The sequence below is a fragment of the Ptychodera flava genome, chromosome 11 (genome assembly GCF_041260155.1).
Source record: "Ptychodera flava strain L36383 chromosome 11, AS_Pfla_20210202, whole genome shotgun sequence".
NCBI classification, from domain to species: Eukaryota; Metazoa; Hemichordata; class Enteropneusta; family Ptychoderidae; genus Ptychodera; species Ptychodera flava.
The window spans coordinates 41,590,494-41,608,365 of record NC_091938.1 but is presented as its reverse complement, the minus strand read 5'-3'; the positions used below and the strand labels follow the sequence as shown (position 1 = coordinate 41,608,365).

The window sequence follows — 17,872 nt, the reverse complement described above, 5'->3', positions numbered from 1 at the left end:
CAAAAATAAAATAGGGAAATAGATGTTCTAATCTCTCCATTGTAAAAATTTTGTAGAAATTTCCATCACAGTTCCATCGCTAGTTTTATGCCTCGTCCCCATTTATCGATTTTATCTGCCACATTTTATCAATATTCTCAGTCAAATGTGGTATTCAAATTTACCACCTAACTCGATTGTAAAGTAAGAACTGACTGACCTTTCTGTAACTTCAGTATCATGTGCCTTACTCTCTACGGATCATGCGACAACATAGTTCGAATAGCAAGTACAACATTGTAACACACTTGAGACACTGAGTAGTAGGCCTACTGTATATCACAATTATTTGTTTTATTGACCAGTTTTTTCCATTGTTTACCGTAAGATGAGAAATAAAGGAGAAAGAAAGCTGAGATAAGGCAAAGAGATATTGATCATCTTGAGTTACAATCTTGCATTTGATAAAGAAAGTCTGGTTGTGAAGCAATACAATACACTGCATGCCATTATTGTTATTGCCAAGGGTCTAACTGCAAAAGGAATACCTTTCCCATTTGCTACTTATTCTAGTCTCAGCGCCAGTTGCACATGTCATTTAAAAGGTCATTGACAGTCTCGAGTACAGCCTCAGATCAAGTCACATTTGCTGTTTACTGTAATGAATGAGAGTCTCAGATATAAATGAGGTTGCATCTAGTATCATCAGTTCTGGGACATATTTGTTTACTTTCACCATTTATAGTAATTACATATTTACAGATTATTTTAATTTTACTTGCAGCATAAAAGTCCGACAATGACAGGCTTGAAACTTATGCAGTACACATAAGATTTGATAAAAACTTGAAATATTGCAGTCAGTGTATTATTCTAACAATGTGACTATGTTTCACTATCTTGAATTTCTTTATTATTGGTCTAAACCCAAAATCAAAACCAAATCATGGGAAACTGTGAACATGCAACTGGAGGTACCAGTACACTCTAAAATAAGCATTCGAGATTCATATTTCTACCTGAAAGCTTATTTACAAAATAAGTTTGAAAGTGGATGGGTTTTGGATTTCGTTCTAATCAATAGTTCGCTGGCTTCAGTAGCATTTGTTCTTATGTCCAATGAGTAAAACCCAAACCCTTTAGCATACTGTACTTCTGCAGTATTGAAGTACATGTAGGTTTGCTTTTCCTATGTAAGGTTGGTCCATTCGTTTTGAAGTACTCTATTCAAGTAGTCTGCATTTTTTTCCTGGGATAAGTTATCTTGAGCTGTCAAGAAGAACAAATATGCGCAAGTTACAAATGTGGCGATAGACAACATGTCATTATGCAATAAAATCACTTCTCTTGTATTTGTTTTTTTTATCAAGTGATTTTTTTTCCAATCATTTAATGCCCAGAGATACAAAGTGGTAGGAAAAGCCAGCCGGAGTATAGTGAAGTGCACATCTTGATTGTGCTGTGGATAACTTCATTCTATAGATGCATTTGCTGATGCCCATGTTCATATGGAGTAAACTGGCCACTAGCCTAAACAAATGGTTAAAGGGACACTATCTGTGAATTCTGCACACCTACCTAGAGTTTTATTGCTCTACTTCCAATATAATTCTAAATTATTCAGTTTTGTGCATGTCAACATTGTGTGTACATATGTAAGGACCATTGTTTTTATTTACAACTGAATTCTAGTCCAGACTTGAATTCAATGTTAAACAATGACAATGGTGATTGTACACAAATAGGTTGTACTGTGAAGCTAAAAACTGCATTCATCATTCATGCTTTAACACTTTCACCGCGGGAGGGCGCATTCTGCGCCAACGGCCAGACTGCGGGAGGCGCGTAAACGCACCAAGAACGTACGCGTTTATATGCGTTCGATATACGTTGGCTTTGTCTGATCTATATCATGTTTGTTGACTATTTCCTCAAGCCGAGCGTAGCGTACGAGGTAGAGGTCAAACCTAAATGAGCATGCGCGCCAAATTTGTAAACAAATGCTGCCATACTCGGCCATTTCTCCGCCATAATTTGTGAGGATCGTGTGATCAGTTGTTGTTTTTCTGTCAGGAGATATTTAAAAATGGCGACGCGGGCACAGTTTAACACCGACTAAGCCCTTTAGCATGTTTTTCTAGACAGTGATAGTAGAATTGTCAGTGATCGTGAAACTGAACTCGACGGAGATAGCGGAAGTCAAATTTCAAATTACAATTATAATACCGAACTTGAATATGTTTCCAAACCAGTTGAGCAAACACAGAGATCGCAAGCAAGACAGACAGGAGGTAGGCCAGCTGAGCATGCTGAGAGAAAAGTGCGATAAAGGGTCTGTGACCGAAGTCACAAACGTTGATGGTGTATCCTGTGGATGTCGTACGACATCAATCCATCAATGACAATTACTCATCGGACAATCTACCAGTATATAAGCTTGTATATAATATAGCTCTCTTTCGAATGTCGGATGATACCTTTTGTTCGAAGATGAACTTGTAATAAATATGCATATTAACCTCATTTATGTGGAAAATGTTTTAGACTATGTGTTCCCCCTACTGAATTTGAGTTAATAAAATGTAAGTAGTAATTTTTAAAGTGTTGCACTGAAAAAAATACATTAATATATTGAAATAACAAAAAATGCAACATTATTTTGATTTTTTTTATAAAATCCAATATGGCCGCCATGATCACGTGACCTTCTAGGTGTGTCACATGACCTTTTGTTCATTTTTATGATGCTCTATCATATTGCAATACTCACTGAAAAAAATGTCCCGAATACTCTTATAATTACAAAGATAGAGCTCATACATGTAAATCAATATATATAAAGCCGTATTTCCATAGGAAACTACGCACAGGAATGCACGTATAAAAATTAATTACGCAGTGAAAGTGTTAAAGGAATACAGGTGTTGGAACTGCGCTCAAGGTCGTATGGGACCCATACGACCAATGTAAACACTGTATCCAAGATACGATGGTGATTGATGAAAGTTAAAACATATCTGTTGTAATTTAAATGTTGCAGCTATGATGATGAGGTGCATCAAGATGTCGTGCACAAAATAGATGTTTGTAAACAAGAAACTCGCACAGGTGCAGTTCCAATGACCATTTCCCTTTAAAGTTGCACAAAAAGTTGCAGCTGATGCATAGAACAAAAAATACCGGGAAAATTGGCAAGCATTGCAAATTGTGTTTCTTTATCAAGTATTTGAAATGTTAATTGTCATACACTGCTATCCAAACACTTCACATGTAACAAGGGGAAGTCCTCATGGAATGCCCACATTTGAATTTGGTGGTCCAAAATGAGGCTCCTGTAATTTTTTGATGCACTGTGCCTAAAGACAGGGGCATTGTCTCTTTAAGTTTTTTAAACCATAAGAGGGTTGAGTTGGTATTGCAATCTGTGGTTTTCCAGTAACATCAGATACCAGTGAACAAATTTACCTGAAAGCAAAGTTGAGTCCTTCATATTGGTACATTACAGGGAGACAAACTACAGCAGTGGTAAATGAAGCTGTTTGTGAATAAAAAGACAACAAATAAAAAGTGGAGCTTTGAAGTCAGTAATTAATCTGACAGCTACTAACTTCACATGACTTCATTTTGCTACATAAAGTACAGACTGAGCTTCTTTGGGGCACTTTTCTTGGTTTCCTTCTTTGCTATGGGCTTTCATGCCATTCTTTTCATTGTTTTACGAAGAGCTGTTATTCCAGAAACTTCATGCCTGAAACAAAAAGGGGTTAGATATATATATATCATAAGTAGTGTGATTACATCAACAGAATTATGCATTAATATGTAATCAATTTCTCCTATCCATGTTCAACAACTCTTAATGTAGTAACATTTTATCCCTGAAAATGACATCAACCATGCTGTGTAATACTGTGATATGAATACAATATTGACACTGCTACTTTGAAACACCATACATGTATTTCATTGGAAGACAGCTATGTCATCTAAAACATACCCTTTTAAAGGTATGGAAATCGATCCCAGGGCCTAGGAGTGGCACATGTAAAACACTATGTATCTTTGCGTCAGAGGCGGAATAAACTATGAGTGTATCTATTTATCCAGGAAATCTTAATCCCGACTGCTATGTTTGTACGCACATAGAGCCAGTCGACGTTAGGGACACAAAAAACAACGAGGAGCAAACAGGCAGTGGTTTTGAACAAAATCAATGTACCGGTACTTCACTGATGTCTGTAACTCCATACATGAAAATATTCGTAGCTTGACGCACTTTGAACATAGCTCGTAACAAGGGACGGTGGAAAGCCCATGGAACTACGTGTACAACTATAACAGCCACTCATGTAGTTTGGTGCACAGTGCAGGTTTTTTCCGATCAACAACTTTGAAGGATGGTGGACTGACATTTCCTACCGCAATTGTTATCTCCCTCAATTCAGCACAAAATTTTCGTATGGACTATTGATGCGGTGTTTACAGTTGTTACGTGATGGTAAATCCTAGTCGTATTTACGACTGCTGCGTAAACAGTCACTGAATAAACTTTGCACGCATTTACGAGCACTGGATATTTTTACCGTTTTAAATCAAAAACCGTCCGTATACGCGTATGACGGTGACAAAAACAACACAAAGAATCTGGCGTATATTGTTACTGAATTACTTTGACCAAAAAAATTCACCCTAATGCCGAACGGTGATCATACAGAACTCTACAGGTTTCTGGACTAAACGACCCCAAACCGACCGGATCTCAGTCAACTGTGCCGGGCTCGACGTCTACTCTATCAGCGTCAACTCAAACTTTCACTCCAGACAACTTTACCCTACAAACTGGAAATATACTCAATTTACCTTGAAAAAATTCAAACTGAGTATCGTATTGAAAAAATTTTACCAGGGCCTCGGAACAAATTTAAAAAACCAACAAATCCCGACAGAAACAGTGGAATGATCATTAGTGTGCAAGGTCGCTGTATTATATGTCAGGGTAAAAAAATCTAGCTTTGAAATTTCCGGACGGTACAAAAGGCGGGGCAGAATTAGACAAGATTACGACCAATGTGTTACCGCCGATGGTACATAACGTACTGTTGATAGCAGGTAGTTCGGTGTCCAGTGAGAACACTATTCCCGATATACCACGGCTGTTGATTTGAGCTGCCTCCGATCGAAAATTTTCAACACAAAGACATGATATCAATAATATTGCGAGATTATAAGTACCCGCTGTCTTCTCGCCAAATCGCTGCGATCAAGATCATTTTGATAGAAGCGATTGACCGCCGAACACCTGCTTGCTAATCTTATACACAACGTATAAAAATTGATTATTCCTGCTGAGAAATACGACAGCAAATATTGCAATGTGAATTTCTTACTACTCGCAATGCTTTTACATCTGCATGTGTCTATTTTATGGCGGCCACTGGACCATTTCTGACGATTTTTACTAACAAAGAATCAGTTCACACTCATCGTGGGAACACATGGCAAAGCCGTTCAAAAAATTTTCATTCATGAAAGATTACCGTAATCCCCGTTTCAAAGATGTAGGAAATGTATAATGTGTTGTTGTTCATCTTGAAAAATCCCGAACTGCAGCCTCTAAATACAAAATGATTTTTCTTCTGAACAACTTCCCGACAACTTTACAAGCACACTCCGGTCATCACATGACGGTTGTAACCGTACATGTGCTGCGCCAATGGAGAATCAAAAGACTTCAAATCAAAAGTCAAAAAGTATAGAAAAAATATCAATATCCAAGCAATGTAAAACAGAGTAATTTTGATAAGGTAAATTTATTGTATATTATAAAAAGTCTCCAGGCCACTCGGAACAGCGTAAGATTTTGATCTTACTCGTTCGAATACTACACTCACACGGTAGGGTAAAAATGGGAACTCAGAACGTTATATACTGCTTCCGCCAAGCGAATCCGCGTAGCTAAAGACGGTAAAATGACCATAATTATTATTGCTAGTCTCTGTAAATTTTGCCGACTATTCGTTAGTAGTTGTCGAATTTCTTGAGTTTGTCCGAAAACTATGTCAGTGAATGACGTAAGTTTCGAGACACCTGAGTGCGAACGCAATATCGGTATCGGGAAAGCAAAATCAGTCACAGACAATCGAGGAAGAACATAAGAGTCTATTAATCTGCGAATTAAATGAATCCTAAGTTACTATGAAAGTAGAAAAGGTAATGTTGTGCCCTTGTTGAGAAAGAAAAGTTGATTAAGATTTAAAAAAACCGTCAGATAGTAAAAAACAAGCCCAGAAAAACGTATAGAGAAGAACGACATCACGGCGATCTTCAGACCTTTCATCATGTTTCAGTCTGAACGGTCAACATTTGGTGCTCTAATCTATGTCAAGTGTCTCTTTTTGGTCAAGTCTAACAGAGATGAATCGCGATTTAGTTGAATCGCCCCCGACCCTACATTAAATAATGCAGCTCATGGGCACATGTATAATCGTGGCGTGAACGTATCCAATGGCCGTCCACTGCATGGGCCATTGACCATGCATCGCCAGCAAACAACGGTTTTGGACGTCACGAGAGCATTTTTTCGCAGTCTGTGAGCGGTTGAGTGATTTGGGTAGGCTGCATAGATCGGAATCGAGTTGATTTCGGCCGAAAACAGTTAGTAGTTTTTCGTGCTCCGTCCAAATTGGATCCGCATGTTGCTGGTTTTATTTATGGCAATCAACAGAGCTGTGGTGGGAGGCCGTATAACGCCGGGACACCACGGCATCGTACGCAGGGCTAAGCCACAACATATTTCCAAAAGAGATCTATCGTAATATCGTACTGCAGGTCAATATACACATCACCCATTCATAGGCCTACAGGTACACAGATCAACAAACAAACAGGGAGAGGCAATCTGCTTTAAACCATGAAATAGTCCGTTTGTGTCCGAACTCATCTGAGACTCGTGTTCGCTCGGTTGTAAGAATCGTTTATTCATTGTTGACATCGTAATCGATCCGATGTACACAACAAATGTTTGATCGTTTTGCACCTTTGCGCGTCCCCTCGTGATTGACAGCTGTTTGAATGCTTGCATCTATTGTTCCTTGGACGCTTCGAACACAGGATCGAAGCAGTTTTGGCATCAAAAATCAACTTAAAATGGAAAAAATGAGAGAATTAGCCAACAAGGTGATGCCACAAGTATTCACAAAACGTAATATGTTGGAACAGTGCTTTAATTTACACCATGGTTCTTGAAAGCTCCAGATTTTTGGGAGCATTCGTTGACGCTGTTACCATGTGCCACTCATGTTGGATTATGAATGCCCAGGGAGATAGGGGGTATTTATAGGCTCCCCCTGCCTTTAAGCCTAGAGTTTACAGTCTGTTTGATTTACTGTAATAATGGCACATGTAAAAATGAAACTTAGAAGTTGCCTTGTAGTTAAGAATTCTAAAAAGACTTGTCGCACCAGAGGTGATCAACCTTGCCACATAATATGTGGAGACTTCGTTGTTACGGACATTTTTGTTTTGTTATGGATATTGGCATACCTTTGAGAACGGTCAGCTGAACCAATGCATCGATGATGAATTGATGATGTGGTGTGCTGTCAGTCTTTCTGTCAGAGTCTTCAGGTCTATGGTATGCTTCATTTTGTCTGGTTGTTGGTTTGTTGCCATGGCTTCTTCAGTTATGGAAATAGAGAAGAAATCCCATCCCAACCTGTAAGCTTCTGTGACATCATTTGATAGTTTTGCTCTCTTTAATTCTGCCTCTGAACAGAGTACCGGTATATAGCAGCCTACAAAATATGAAAGATTCATTGTCAAAGCAAGATTACTTTCTTGTTTCTAGAGGACAGAAAGAAAATTGCAGGCAATAAAATTGCACCATCAGTTCACACAGTGCAGGGATACAATAGAAAAAAATACCGGTAGATCATAAAATAATTTTCATGAAGTGAGTACTCTATCAACTAAACATGGTAAACTCTGCATATATATAATAAAGCTGAGTAGAAATTGTTAATCCATACTGATTTAGATTCCTTTTTGTATGGCTGTTAAGTGCATGTTAGCTCTTAGAACTGTTTTCCAGTCCCACTAAGCTGATAAAACAATTCTTCTGTAGTTGTGATCTACTATTTGCCCTGTATGTGTCATGAACACAACAGAATTTTGACTATAAATGATCAGAAAAACAACCTATGGCATATTTCGAACTGCACACACCAAGCCTGCTCAAGGCAGACTGCTACCAAAGGACACGTCTTACAATCTTTGCTATATTAAAACTTGCATGAATTCATTGTGAAAACTAAACAGAGAAAAGTGGTGATCAACACATCAAACACATACATTAACTTTTCCTCTAAAGAACATAGCATAGGGAATATTGGTGATGTATTACATGTCAAGTATCATTTAATTTTGAAGTATTTGGTCCTCTAAAACAAGCTGCATGCTGAACTCTTTTATTATTTTTCATAGCATTCCCATGATTGCTCTGCATCGGTAAAAAATACAGCCACAAAAATCCCATCTAACTTGAATTTTAACATTTATGAGAAAAAATGCTGAGTCAGCATTTTTTCACCAATACATTTTCTATGGGCAAAATAATTCAATGCTGTTTATCTCCAAGTTTAGTGCGGTGACCATATAATTTTATTTGATCATTATCATTTATTTCTTTTGACTGAGCTGTGTGCAAATTTTCATGAAAATGACAATAGCAGAAGTTGCGTTTCCAGCAATTCTCAATGTAATCCTATGGTAAGTGACAAATTCAACGTGGGCATACCGCTCGTTCATCCTTAATTCACGGGAATAAGCATCACAATTGGTTCGACTAATGTTAAACAAATAAAAGCCAACCACACTTGCTCACCTTCGGATGGCAAATTCTGTTTAGGTATTTTAATAACTCTCCCTCCAAGTCCTTTAATGTTTTCCTAACGGTTTCTTGGCTGTATTTCCTTAACCTCCCAACGGTGACAAAGTCATGTTTCACAAGTGGAAGGACATCACCATTATCTGAAGTCTGCACACTGGATTGACTGCAGCATATCCTCTGATGGTTCACAACCTTAAGTGCACAGAATAGCAAATGAAAGGCTTCATAGAAAATATTCACTTAAAAGACTGCCCAATGACCAAAGTTTAACACAAATAAATAATCTTATTTGCACGCCATGCTGAAGATACAGCCCTCAAATTTGAGAGACAGGATCAACAAATTGTGCTGAAATTAGGCTGTCTTCACAAACAATGATTGGGAGGGTGGGGGGGGGGGTGGCTAGAGGAATCGTGATTGAAATCTTTTTTTTTTCAGATCCCCCCACCTCAATACCCTAAAAAATTTTCAAATCCCCCTCTATATGATAAAAAATTCTTCAAGTCCCCCAACTGTCACAAGCCCGTATATCAGTAAAGGATGTGCACGCAGAAAAATAAACACGTGTTGCGCCGTTCTGCTCGCAGATGTTCAACACTACCTGTTATTAGTAGTTTGGAAAGTCATATTCCTAAGGCAAGTTCTTAAATTGATTCATTTTTACACGTATCGGTGAACTTTTTGGATTTATCAGTCTAAGCCAACTTGAGTTAATCCAACTCTGGCCAGGTCAATTACTCCTGCCGAAGAGCACACAAAATGATGATCATAAGAGAGTGGGCAAATCGTGAATTCTGGCTAATTGTCATATCGTTAAAAAACTGAGCACAGTGACCTACCAAAAATTTGTTTTAAAAGTACAAGACATGTATGAATAATTGACAATACTGGAAGGTTAAAATATTCCATCAAATAAAAGTTTCATCTCTGAAATTTTGGGTGTAATAATCGCAAACTTGGTTAAAAAATAAATAATTTCCCATTTAGTAACATATTTTTTCATTTAGTCTGTTCAAAGTTTTGATTTTGTATTATTTTATGATGAGAATTTGAAAATTTAGAAAATCAAGCATGGTGACCCTATGATTATTCTCATATGCCACAATTCAAAAATCCCTGATAAATTTTAAAGTCTTCTGGTCTTCCATGTGTTGCTGTCTGGCCTGATCTTGTGTACAAGTATATTCAATGTCATTAGCGTCATTTGACCCAAACTTCTCTTCAACTGCCATGTACATCAGAGTCAGAGCTATCTCTATCACTGCTCAGGTATGCAGTGACAGTGACACTACAGTAGCATGTCGGTACCTGATAGTGACACTGCCTGCAGGGAGTAGCTGCATTAACCCTCTTACCACCATAGTTTGACCCAAATTCATTGTTTTTCTATGGTAAAGTTGGACCTGTACACAGGGAACTGGGGTTGAAAGGTTAACTTTGATAATTTTGACAATATTTTTGCTCAGTTTATACAACTGTACAGTTGGTCCTGGTTCTACTCCCTGCAGCATGCTGAACTGTCAAGTATTCAGCTTTCTAACACAGTCTATGTATGTGTACCATGCATTTGTATCACTGACAACTGACTGTCAGTCTAATTAAATTATCACGCTTTGTCGACAAACTGAATATTGTGTGTTGAGGATGCTGTAGGGAGACAGCAAGAAACAGTAGTTGATATTGCTCAGAAATATTGCAAAAATCATCAACAGTTGCAGCTTCTGCCTTGTTACCAGGCTCAAGTTTGGTTTTTTAAGACAAATCATACATGGTTAGATTTTTTCAAGATAAAAGTCATGAAATGTGACATAGTGGTTCTAGATTTTGTTAAACTATTACAAACAATACAATTGGATGATTTAAAAATGGTGTTCATTTTTCATTGAATTACCTAAAAAACTTGGAATTAGAAAATGTAAAACGTAAAAGGGAATCAAAAATTTTCAAGTCCCCCCTCCAGGCAAAGCAAAATTTTCAAGTTCCCTCTACTACCCCAAAAATTTTGGAATCCCCCTGAATTCCTCCAGCCCCTAACCAATTTTTGTGACCACCGTTATATTTTTTAGATGCCTTCAGATGGTTTTCTTTCCATCTACTGTACATTTCACAAACTTCTGGCTCTTTTGCCTTTCCCTGAGATGTATAACTGTGGTTACTTTTTGACTGTGATGTGGTACGATGAAGTTCAAACAGAATACTATTCTGCATTTTCATAGGCACCTGGGCGGAGTCATAAGCTTTTACACCTTATGGAATACTAAATACAAAGTAAAAAATACTATTCTGCAAAGTAATGGCAATAAAAATGTGTACAATATGAAAAGTTTTTTTCAGTTAAAAAATCTGATGGTTGCATCCTATCACAGAATGATATACACAGTGATATCATGTGTTTACATGTAGAACTGCATTCATTTAGCAATGTGTATCAATGTGTAATTTAGTTGTGTGTATCAACAAAGAATGAGTTGGAAATCAAGATGCATGGGCAACTGTTTGATGTAAATTATGGTATTGAATAAGCTGCAAACTCTCACCACTGGAACATGTTTAATTATAAGAATTTTGTTATATGATGAAATTTGCAATCTTTTTGTGATGATATCATATATCTTGTACTTAAAGCAGAGGCATTTTGCTCATGGAGGATCACACTAACACACTGATTAACATTCTTTCAGTTCACTTTTTCGTCTTTGACAATCGACAAAGATCATCAGTTACACCCTTATCAAACACTACCGGTAGAGATTTCAGTAGAAATGTACTTATGTTGTCAGCTTGGCTGTCATCACTACAATCACAATGACAGACTTTGTTTTAATCTTGCATGGTTTGTGTATGAAACAAACAGTTACAGGCGCATTGTAAAGGTATTTGTCCCAAAAATGATGATGGGTATTGGTATTCTACCATACCAGGCCTGCCACATCCCTACCTGTAGTCAATAACAAGCTGTATTGAGTCAAAACCAATACATACTTTCACCAACTTTGCATGTATGTTAAAGTAGGTTTAATCGTTAAAAATCATGTTTAAAGCAACTACTTTTAGGGCCTTTAATTTTCAAGTCTTTTTTAAAAATGCAACATACAAAACACGTCTTACTAGTTTTAACCAACATAACCTACTGATGATATATGAACTTGGCAGAATAATTAGGATTAAAGCTGTCACATTCATTCTGTCAAATGACTCCATACTCATAGACATACAGTATATGAGTAGCTACCATTGGTTGCAATCTTGTGACTTGGCTCCTCATAGGCATTCACAAAACAAAACCCAAATGTCAAGTTCATGTCTATTTCCAGTGACGTGATGTTTTATATGAGCAACACAAAGCACCATTATACTGCGTACTGTAATATTAACATTTGATGTGTTCTGTTAATTTTACAGTTTTATGACTTCCTTGAAGCAGAGAGCAACAGATTACAGTCACTCATGAAATGGAAGGAAAATGAAGATGTATTCTGGAAGTGGATGGTAAGCATGAATAATAGCAGTTGTGTGAATGGTTGAAGAGATGTAGACTATTATGAAAACTGATACAAAGGAACAGCTGTGAGATAGGATGCAAACATACATCATGATCAAAGTTCAGAGAACATGGTGTTCTTACATGTTTTATTTCACACATAAACTTCAACATAAACCACTAAAAGCTATCATATCTTGTCTAATCAACATACTGGCCTGTCATTGATGTACCATATGTACTACGGTACATTCACGGCGTTGTTATAGCTGTGGGACATCTTTTGACAAGTTATATGATCCACCAAGGGAAATTTCAATATTTTTTTCGGAGATAGATGCAGTGAATGTTGGAGTGATATTTCCCAGTGGTGCATTTGGCTAAATTCTAGTTCTACTGTTATTTCTAAAATTGTCCAACTGCAATTTTGCTTCATTGAATCATAAAAATTATTTGGGAATGGTTGCTTAGGTAATGAAAGAAACTTAATGCCCCCTATGAAGACAGATAGTGATATCAAGCTACTATGTCGATAAACATCTTATTCTTTAATGCAGACTAAGATTTGGAGTTGTCGTTGAAGGACAATGACAAGTTCCTCTGCAATTGATGTTTCATGAAGTACATTTTGTAAAGTACCATTATTACCTCAAAGATATCTTGAAAGAATAAAAATGTACTGGTCAACTCTCCAAATGATTCTGTCATTTGAATTGAAACTCTTTCGGCCTTTTGAATGGATTTATCAGAACACAACTCAGTGTTTGCTGTATTGTTCTAAGAGAAACCTCTGTAAGACTTGTCTGGGTACTACCCTTACTTTAAAATCCCTGATGTAAAATCACAATTTTGGGTTAGCCAAAGTAGTGGGCTGGTTGGAATACTTATTCTGTCTAGTGTGTTGTAAAGGATGTACCAGTATCTTTCAACCCGGCAGACTGCTACAAACAATCTGCCAAGAACAGTTTGGATAACAACTCAAAGCAGAGTTCTCCACAAGGGGATTTTGAGGGGTGGGCCACCCCCGCCCCACCCCTCCCCACCCCTGTATTTCAAGCAATCTACAGTAATGACCATACAACAGAATACATTTTCACAGCCAAAGAATAACCCAAATCATGCAGTGTTAAGTCAATTGACTGTCCTTGATTTTCCAAGCTTTTGAGAACACTGCAAAAGGTTCAGAGTGATTGTACTTCTACAGATATCAGCAAAGTGACTCTCTCTTATACTACTTGTTTGTAATAGTACAGAGTAACCTTTTTGCCACAGGACAGTGTTCTTGAAGTAAAATTACAAGAGACTGGTCTTACACATCAAAGAAGAGATGATGTTGCCCCTGATAATGTTTCTGTAGCAACTGATACGCTGTCCTGTCAGCTGATGGATCTGAATGTGGATCTTGAAATGGCACTGAAGAGTTGTCATGGTAACATGCTAATAATGGAAGGAATGGCAAGAAATAAGGTGAAGTATGATTACCAAGTTAAAGATTAACATCTGTAATTTGACCATATGCTACATTGTGGAGGGACCGTCAGTACATACATATACAAGAATTGATAACTGAGTTATGAGGAAATCCATATATTTTAAATGAGAATGTTCTTTCTAAACAGTAGATAATTCATGTTATATTGTACATTGATTACACAATAAAGCAAAGTCACATTTAGTTACAGTTAGTATATATATTTTTAAATATATATTTTTTTATTCTTTTTTGAAAAGTATGAAATTTAGCACCAATTACAGTCAATTTGTTAGTATGAGTTGTATGTAATGCATCATACAGTAAAAAATTATTGTTGTATCAACAATTTGTAGGAAATGATATTGCTATTGATGCTTTGCTGCTGACAATGGAGTGACAATCTTTCTCACTTTTGACCTTTTTATGAAAAAACTTTAAAATAATTAAGACAATTTTCTTTGTGTATTACAAAGCCATGTTTTTAGCTGCTCTGTCAGCGATGTTGAGCTTATCAAATAAGCTGATTTTTTGTAGTCCATCAACTGTCAACAATTGCCTTCTCCTCTGAAACCGCATGTTCGATTACTTTGAAATTTAATATACAGTTGACCCCTGGTAGATTTGTTTATTCAGATCATGGTGAAATTTGCATATTTGTATTTTTGGGGCATTTTTTTGCATCGTGATGTGGGATGGTTCAACTGACGTTTATTCGTAGAGAATGAAATGGTTTATGTACAGTGGATACTCCTGGATTAATTAAAAATTGCAGCTACATCACATACAACTTATCACATACATTTATAAACTCTTACTGTCTGACTTTCAGAGTACTTGATATGTCACCTGACCCGAGGAAACAAATAAAAACCAACCAAAAATCTCCTGAAATTGCAAGATATGTCTGGTACTTGATCTGAACAAATTTCAAATAATGGATACATGTCTTGTAGATACCAGAAATACACTATTTTCTTAATCTCCTTTGTGCAGACATGAAGGTTGTTGTACCTCTACAGTAAATTTCAACATTCTGACCTATACACATTACTAGTCAAGTAATACATAATAAATAAAAGTAATACCTAAGGAATGACTTTTGTAACTTTAATTTTTTTATGTGATGTTTGAATTTTCTCACATTTATGTACAGATTTCAAGTGTATCCAAGAAGCAGTTCATAGACTACAGTGTTAAAGAAGTTGAGTTAGACGTGGTGGATACTCTGGGTCAGTTTGTGAAGACAAAGGTAAAGCCGAAAGAATTGAATATTGATCACAAATGTCTGCTGAGGAACACATTGGCATCTCCAAATAAACAGAAGATTTATAAGGAATTGGAAAAGAAGAACACCGCAAAAGATATCAAACTTGAAATAGACCAGATGAGACAAGTCAGAGATGAATTAGAGATGGAATTAGAGACTTTGAGAAATAAACATGGACAAGTCCTGTCATCATTAGTGGAAAATTTAGACAATGTTGTGTGCATTCCACCACTAAGTTAAATAGCTATACCTATTGAACTCAATCAGAGGTATTGCACTTACAGTGTGATATCACAGTGGGACAGATACAAAGCTATTGTACTTACAGTGTGATATCACAGTGGGACAGATACAGAGTTATTGTACTTACAGTGTGATGTCAGAGTGGGACAGATACAAAGCTATAATACTTACAGTGTGATATCACAGTGGGACAGATACAAAGCTATAATACTTACAGTGTGATATCACAGTGGGACAGATACAGAGTTATTGTACTTACAGTGTGATATCACAGTGGGACAGATACAGAGTTATTGTACTTACAGTGTGATATCACAGTGGGACAGATACAGAGTTATTGTACTTACAGTGTGATATCACAGTGGGACAGATACAGAGTTATTGTACTTACAGTGTGATGTCAGAGTGGGACAGATACAAAGCTATAATACTTACAGTGTGATATCACAGTGGGACAGATAGAGAGTTATTGCACTTACAGTGTGATATCACAGTGGGGCAGATACAGAGTTATTGTACTTACAGTGTGATGTCAGAGTGGGACAGATACAAAGCTATAATACTTACAGTGTGATATCACAGTGGGACAGATACAGAGTTATTGTACTTACAGTGTGATATCACAGTGGGACAGATACAAAGCTATTGTACTTACAGTGTGATGTCAGAGTGGGAGGGATACAGAGCTATTGTACTTACACAGCCAGCAAACAGGACAGTTATCAACACTTCTACAATTCTGTCAAATTTGCTTCCAGGCAATAATTGCAATACAAACAGAATCAACCACCAAAAAGAACAACTCTAGCTAAAATAAGTAATTAGAAAATATATTTAAGTATGCATTAATGTGATAAGTTGTGAAAGGACTCTATGGTGCAAAACATTGGTACAACTCAGAGTTGCTATTTATAACAATTGTCATAAAAGGGCAAGTTGGTCACATCCAGTACTTTACAGAAAAAGCTGCGTATTTCCTGCATGTAAATAACATGAAATATATCTTTTGGAGCAACAACTTTTTTCTGCAAATTTCGATTGTAATATTTTTCAAAGTAAAGGTAGCTTTATTCTTAAATCATGAACAATGTAACAACCATTCGACCAGAATCCTTTGCGAAAAAGCTAGATTTACCGACTAATGAATTCCTCTGTTTACAGCAATGAACATGTAATAATGTAATATGTTGATTACTTCTTTGTGCTTGCAAATTTTGGTGGTGTTCTTCATGTTTCAAATGATGTTCTTTACATGTAAAAATTGTGTATACACATTTGCTTCTTCAGTAAAATGTTTCTAATAAATCTACAGACAAATTGAGCAGTTTGAAGTTATTTTTTCTAATTACAATTAACAATTAAATTAAATCTATCCCAAGGGAAATGTTGGCTTGTCCAGTGACTCTTTATTTGTATTTATAGAACATGCAAGTTTGACTGATGAAATTTCAAATATTACTCCAATAATTATGCTTCAGTAGATGTTTTTTAATTGCATCAGATAGCATTAAAAATAGAGTTTAATACAACCTTTATATAATTAAAGCTCCATTAGCTATATCATTTCTGCTTGCTTATGAGGAGAATATTATCAAATTGTATGGGAGTTCTGTTGAATTCCAATTGTTAAAGGGACAGAGTTGTCAGAACTGCACTCAAAGTCGTATGGGACCCATTGGACCAATTTAAACACTTTATACAAGGTACAATGGTGATTGATGAAGTTTAAAACATGTCTGTCATAATCTATATCATACAATGTTGCAGCTATGATGATGAGGTGCATCTAGATATTGTGCACGAAATAACATTGTTTGTAAATAAGAAGCTGGCACAGGTGCAGTTCCAATGACCGTTTCCCTTTAAACTATATTTCTTTGAAAATGTCACAGTTTCAATCCTAGCTATGACAGATATTTCATTAAATAAGCAGAGAGTCCAAGACTTGAAAATTGTATCACTCAACTTTGCTGATTTGAATCATTTTTGATACAGGAGTGAATTGAAATATCCCTCAGTATCTGTCAGGATATTACGGACTATATTATTAATTAGGATCAACCCTTTAATGAGATTTGCTAGACTTTACCTCGTGCTATTACATGTAAATGTATCAGAAACACAACCTCCTTATCGGTCAAGTACATTTGCTATAAAATTCACACAAGACATTCTGGTGCTCACACTACTTCACACCATTGGTCTGACATATGCACCTATAAACCACAATGCTTTCATGAAATTTACCAGACTTCTTTATCAACCTCACAAGTGTTTGAAAATTAGTGTAAGGATCAACCACATTTACCATTAAATTCACACCAGAAATTCCACGCCAAATTGATGACATAGTTTCTGGTTTACTTTCTGTATCCTCTCGTATTGCCTACTTATCACTGCCTTATCTCGAGTGGCTAAAAGGGCCCCCTCGATATCAAGGATTACACCTCAAATATTTGAAAATTATCATCAATTTTCACCATTTTCTCCTTGGGATCTTACCAGAGCCAATTCAAAAGTCACCAGGGTTGTACATTAAAC

At 36.6% G+C, this 17,872-nt stretch overlaps 1 protein-coding gene and 1 long non-coding RNA gene across 2 annotated transcripts in view; one reads left to right on the top strand and one right to left on the bottom strand.

The window, feature by feature from the left end:
• LOC139144550 (tubulin epsilon and delta complex protein 1-like) overlaps positions 1-16,715 on the top strand; it is a 40,047-nt gene extending 23,332 nt beyond the window's left edge. Inside the window, exons 3-5 of the mRNA XM_070715257.1 lie at positions 12,269-12,355; positions 13,620-13,814; positions 14,975-16,715. Coding sequence (XP_070571358.1) covers positions 12,269-12,355; positions 13,620-13,814; positions 14,975-15,328 — 636 coding nt within the window. The 3' untranslated portion in view covers positions 15,329-16,715. The remainder of the gene's footprint in view (positions 1-12,268; positions 12,356-13,619; positions 13,815-14,974) is intronic.
• LOC139144299 (uncharacterized) lies at positions 346-7,771 on the bottom strand. Its single transcript, XR_011554801.1, has 3 exons — positions 7,522-7,771; positions 3,588-3,727; positions 346-1,248 (listed from the first exon to the last, which is right to left on the bottom strand). It is a non-coding gene; the product is annotated as an uncharacterized lncRNA (long non-coding RNA).
• Positions 16,716-17,872: the final 1,157 nt, after the last annotated feature.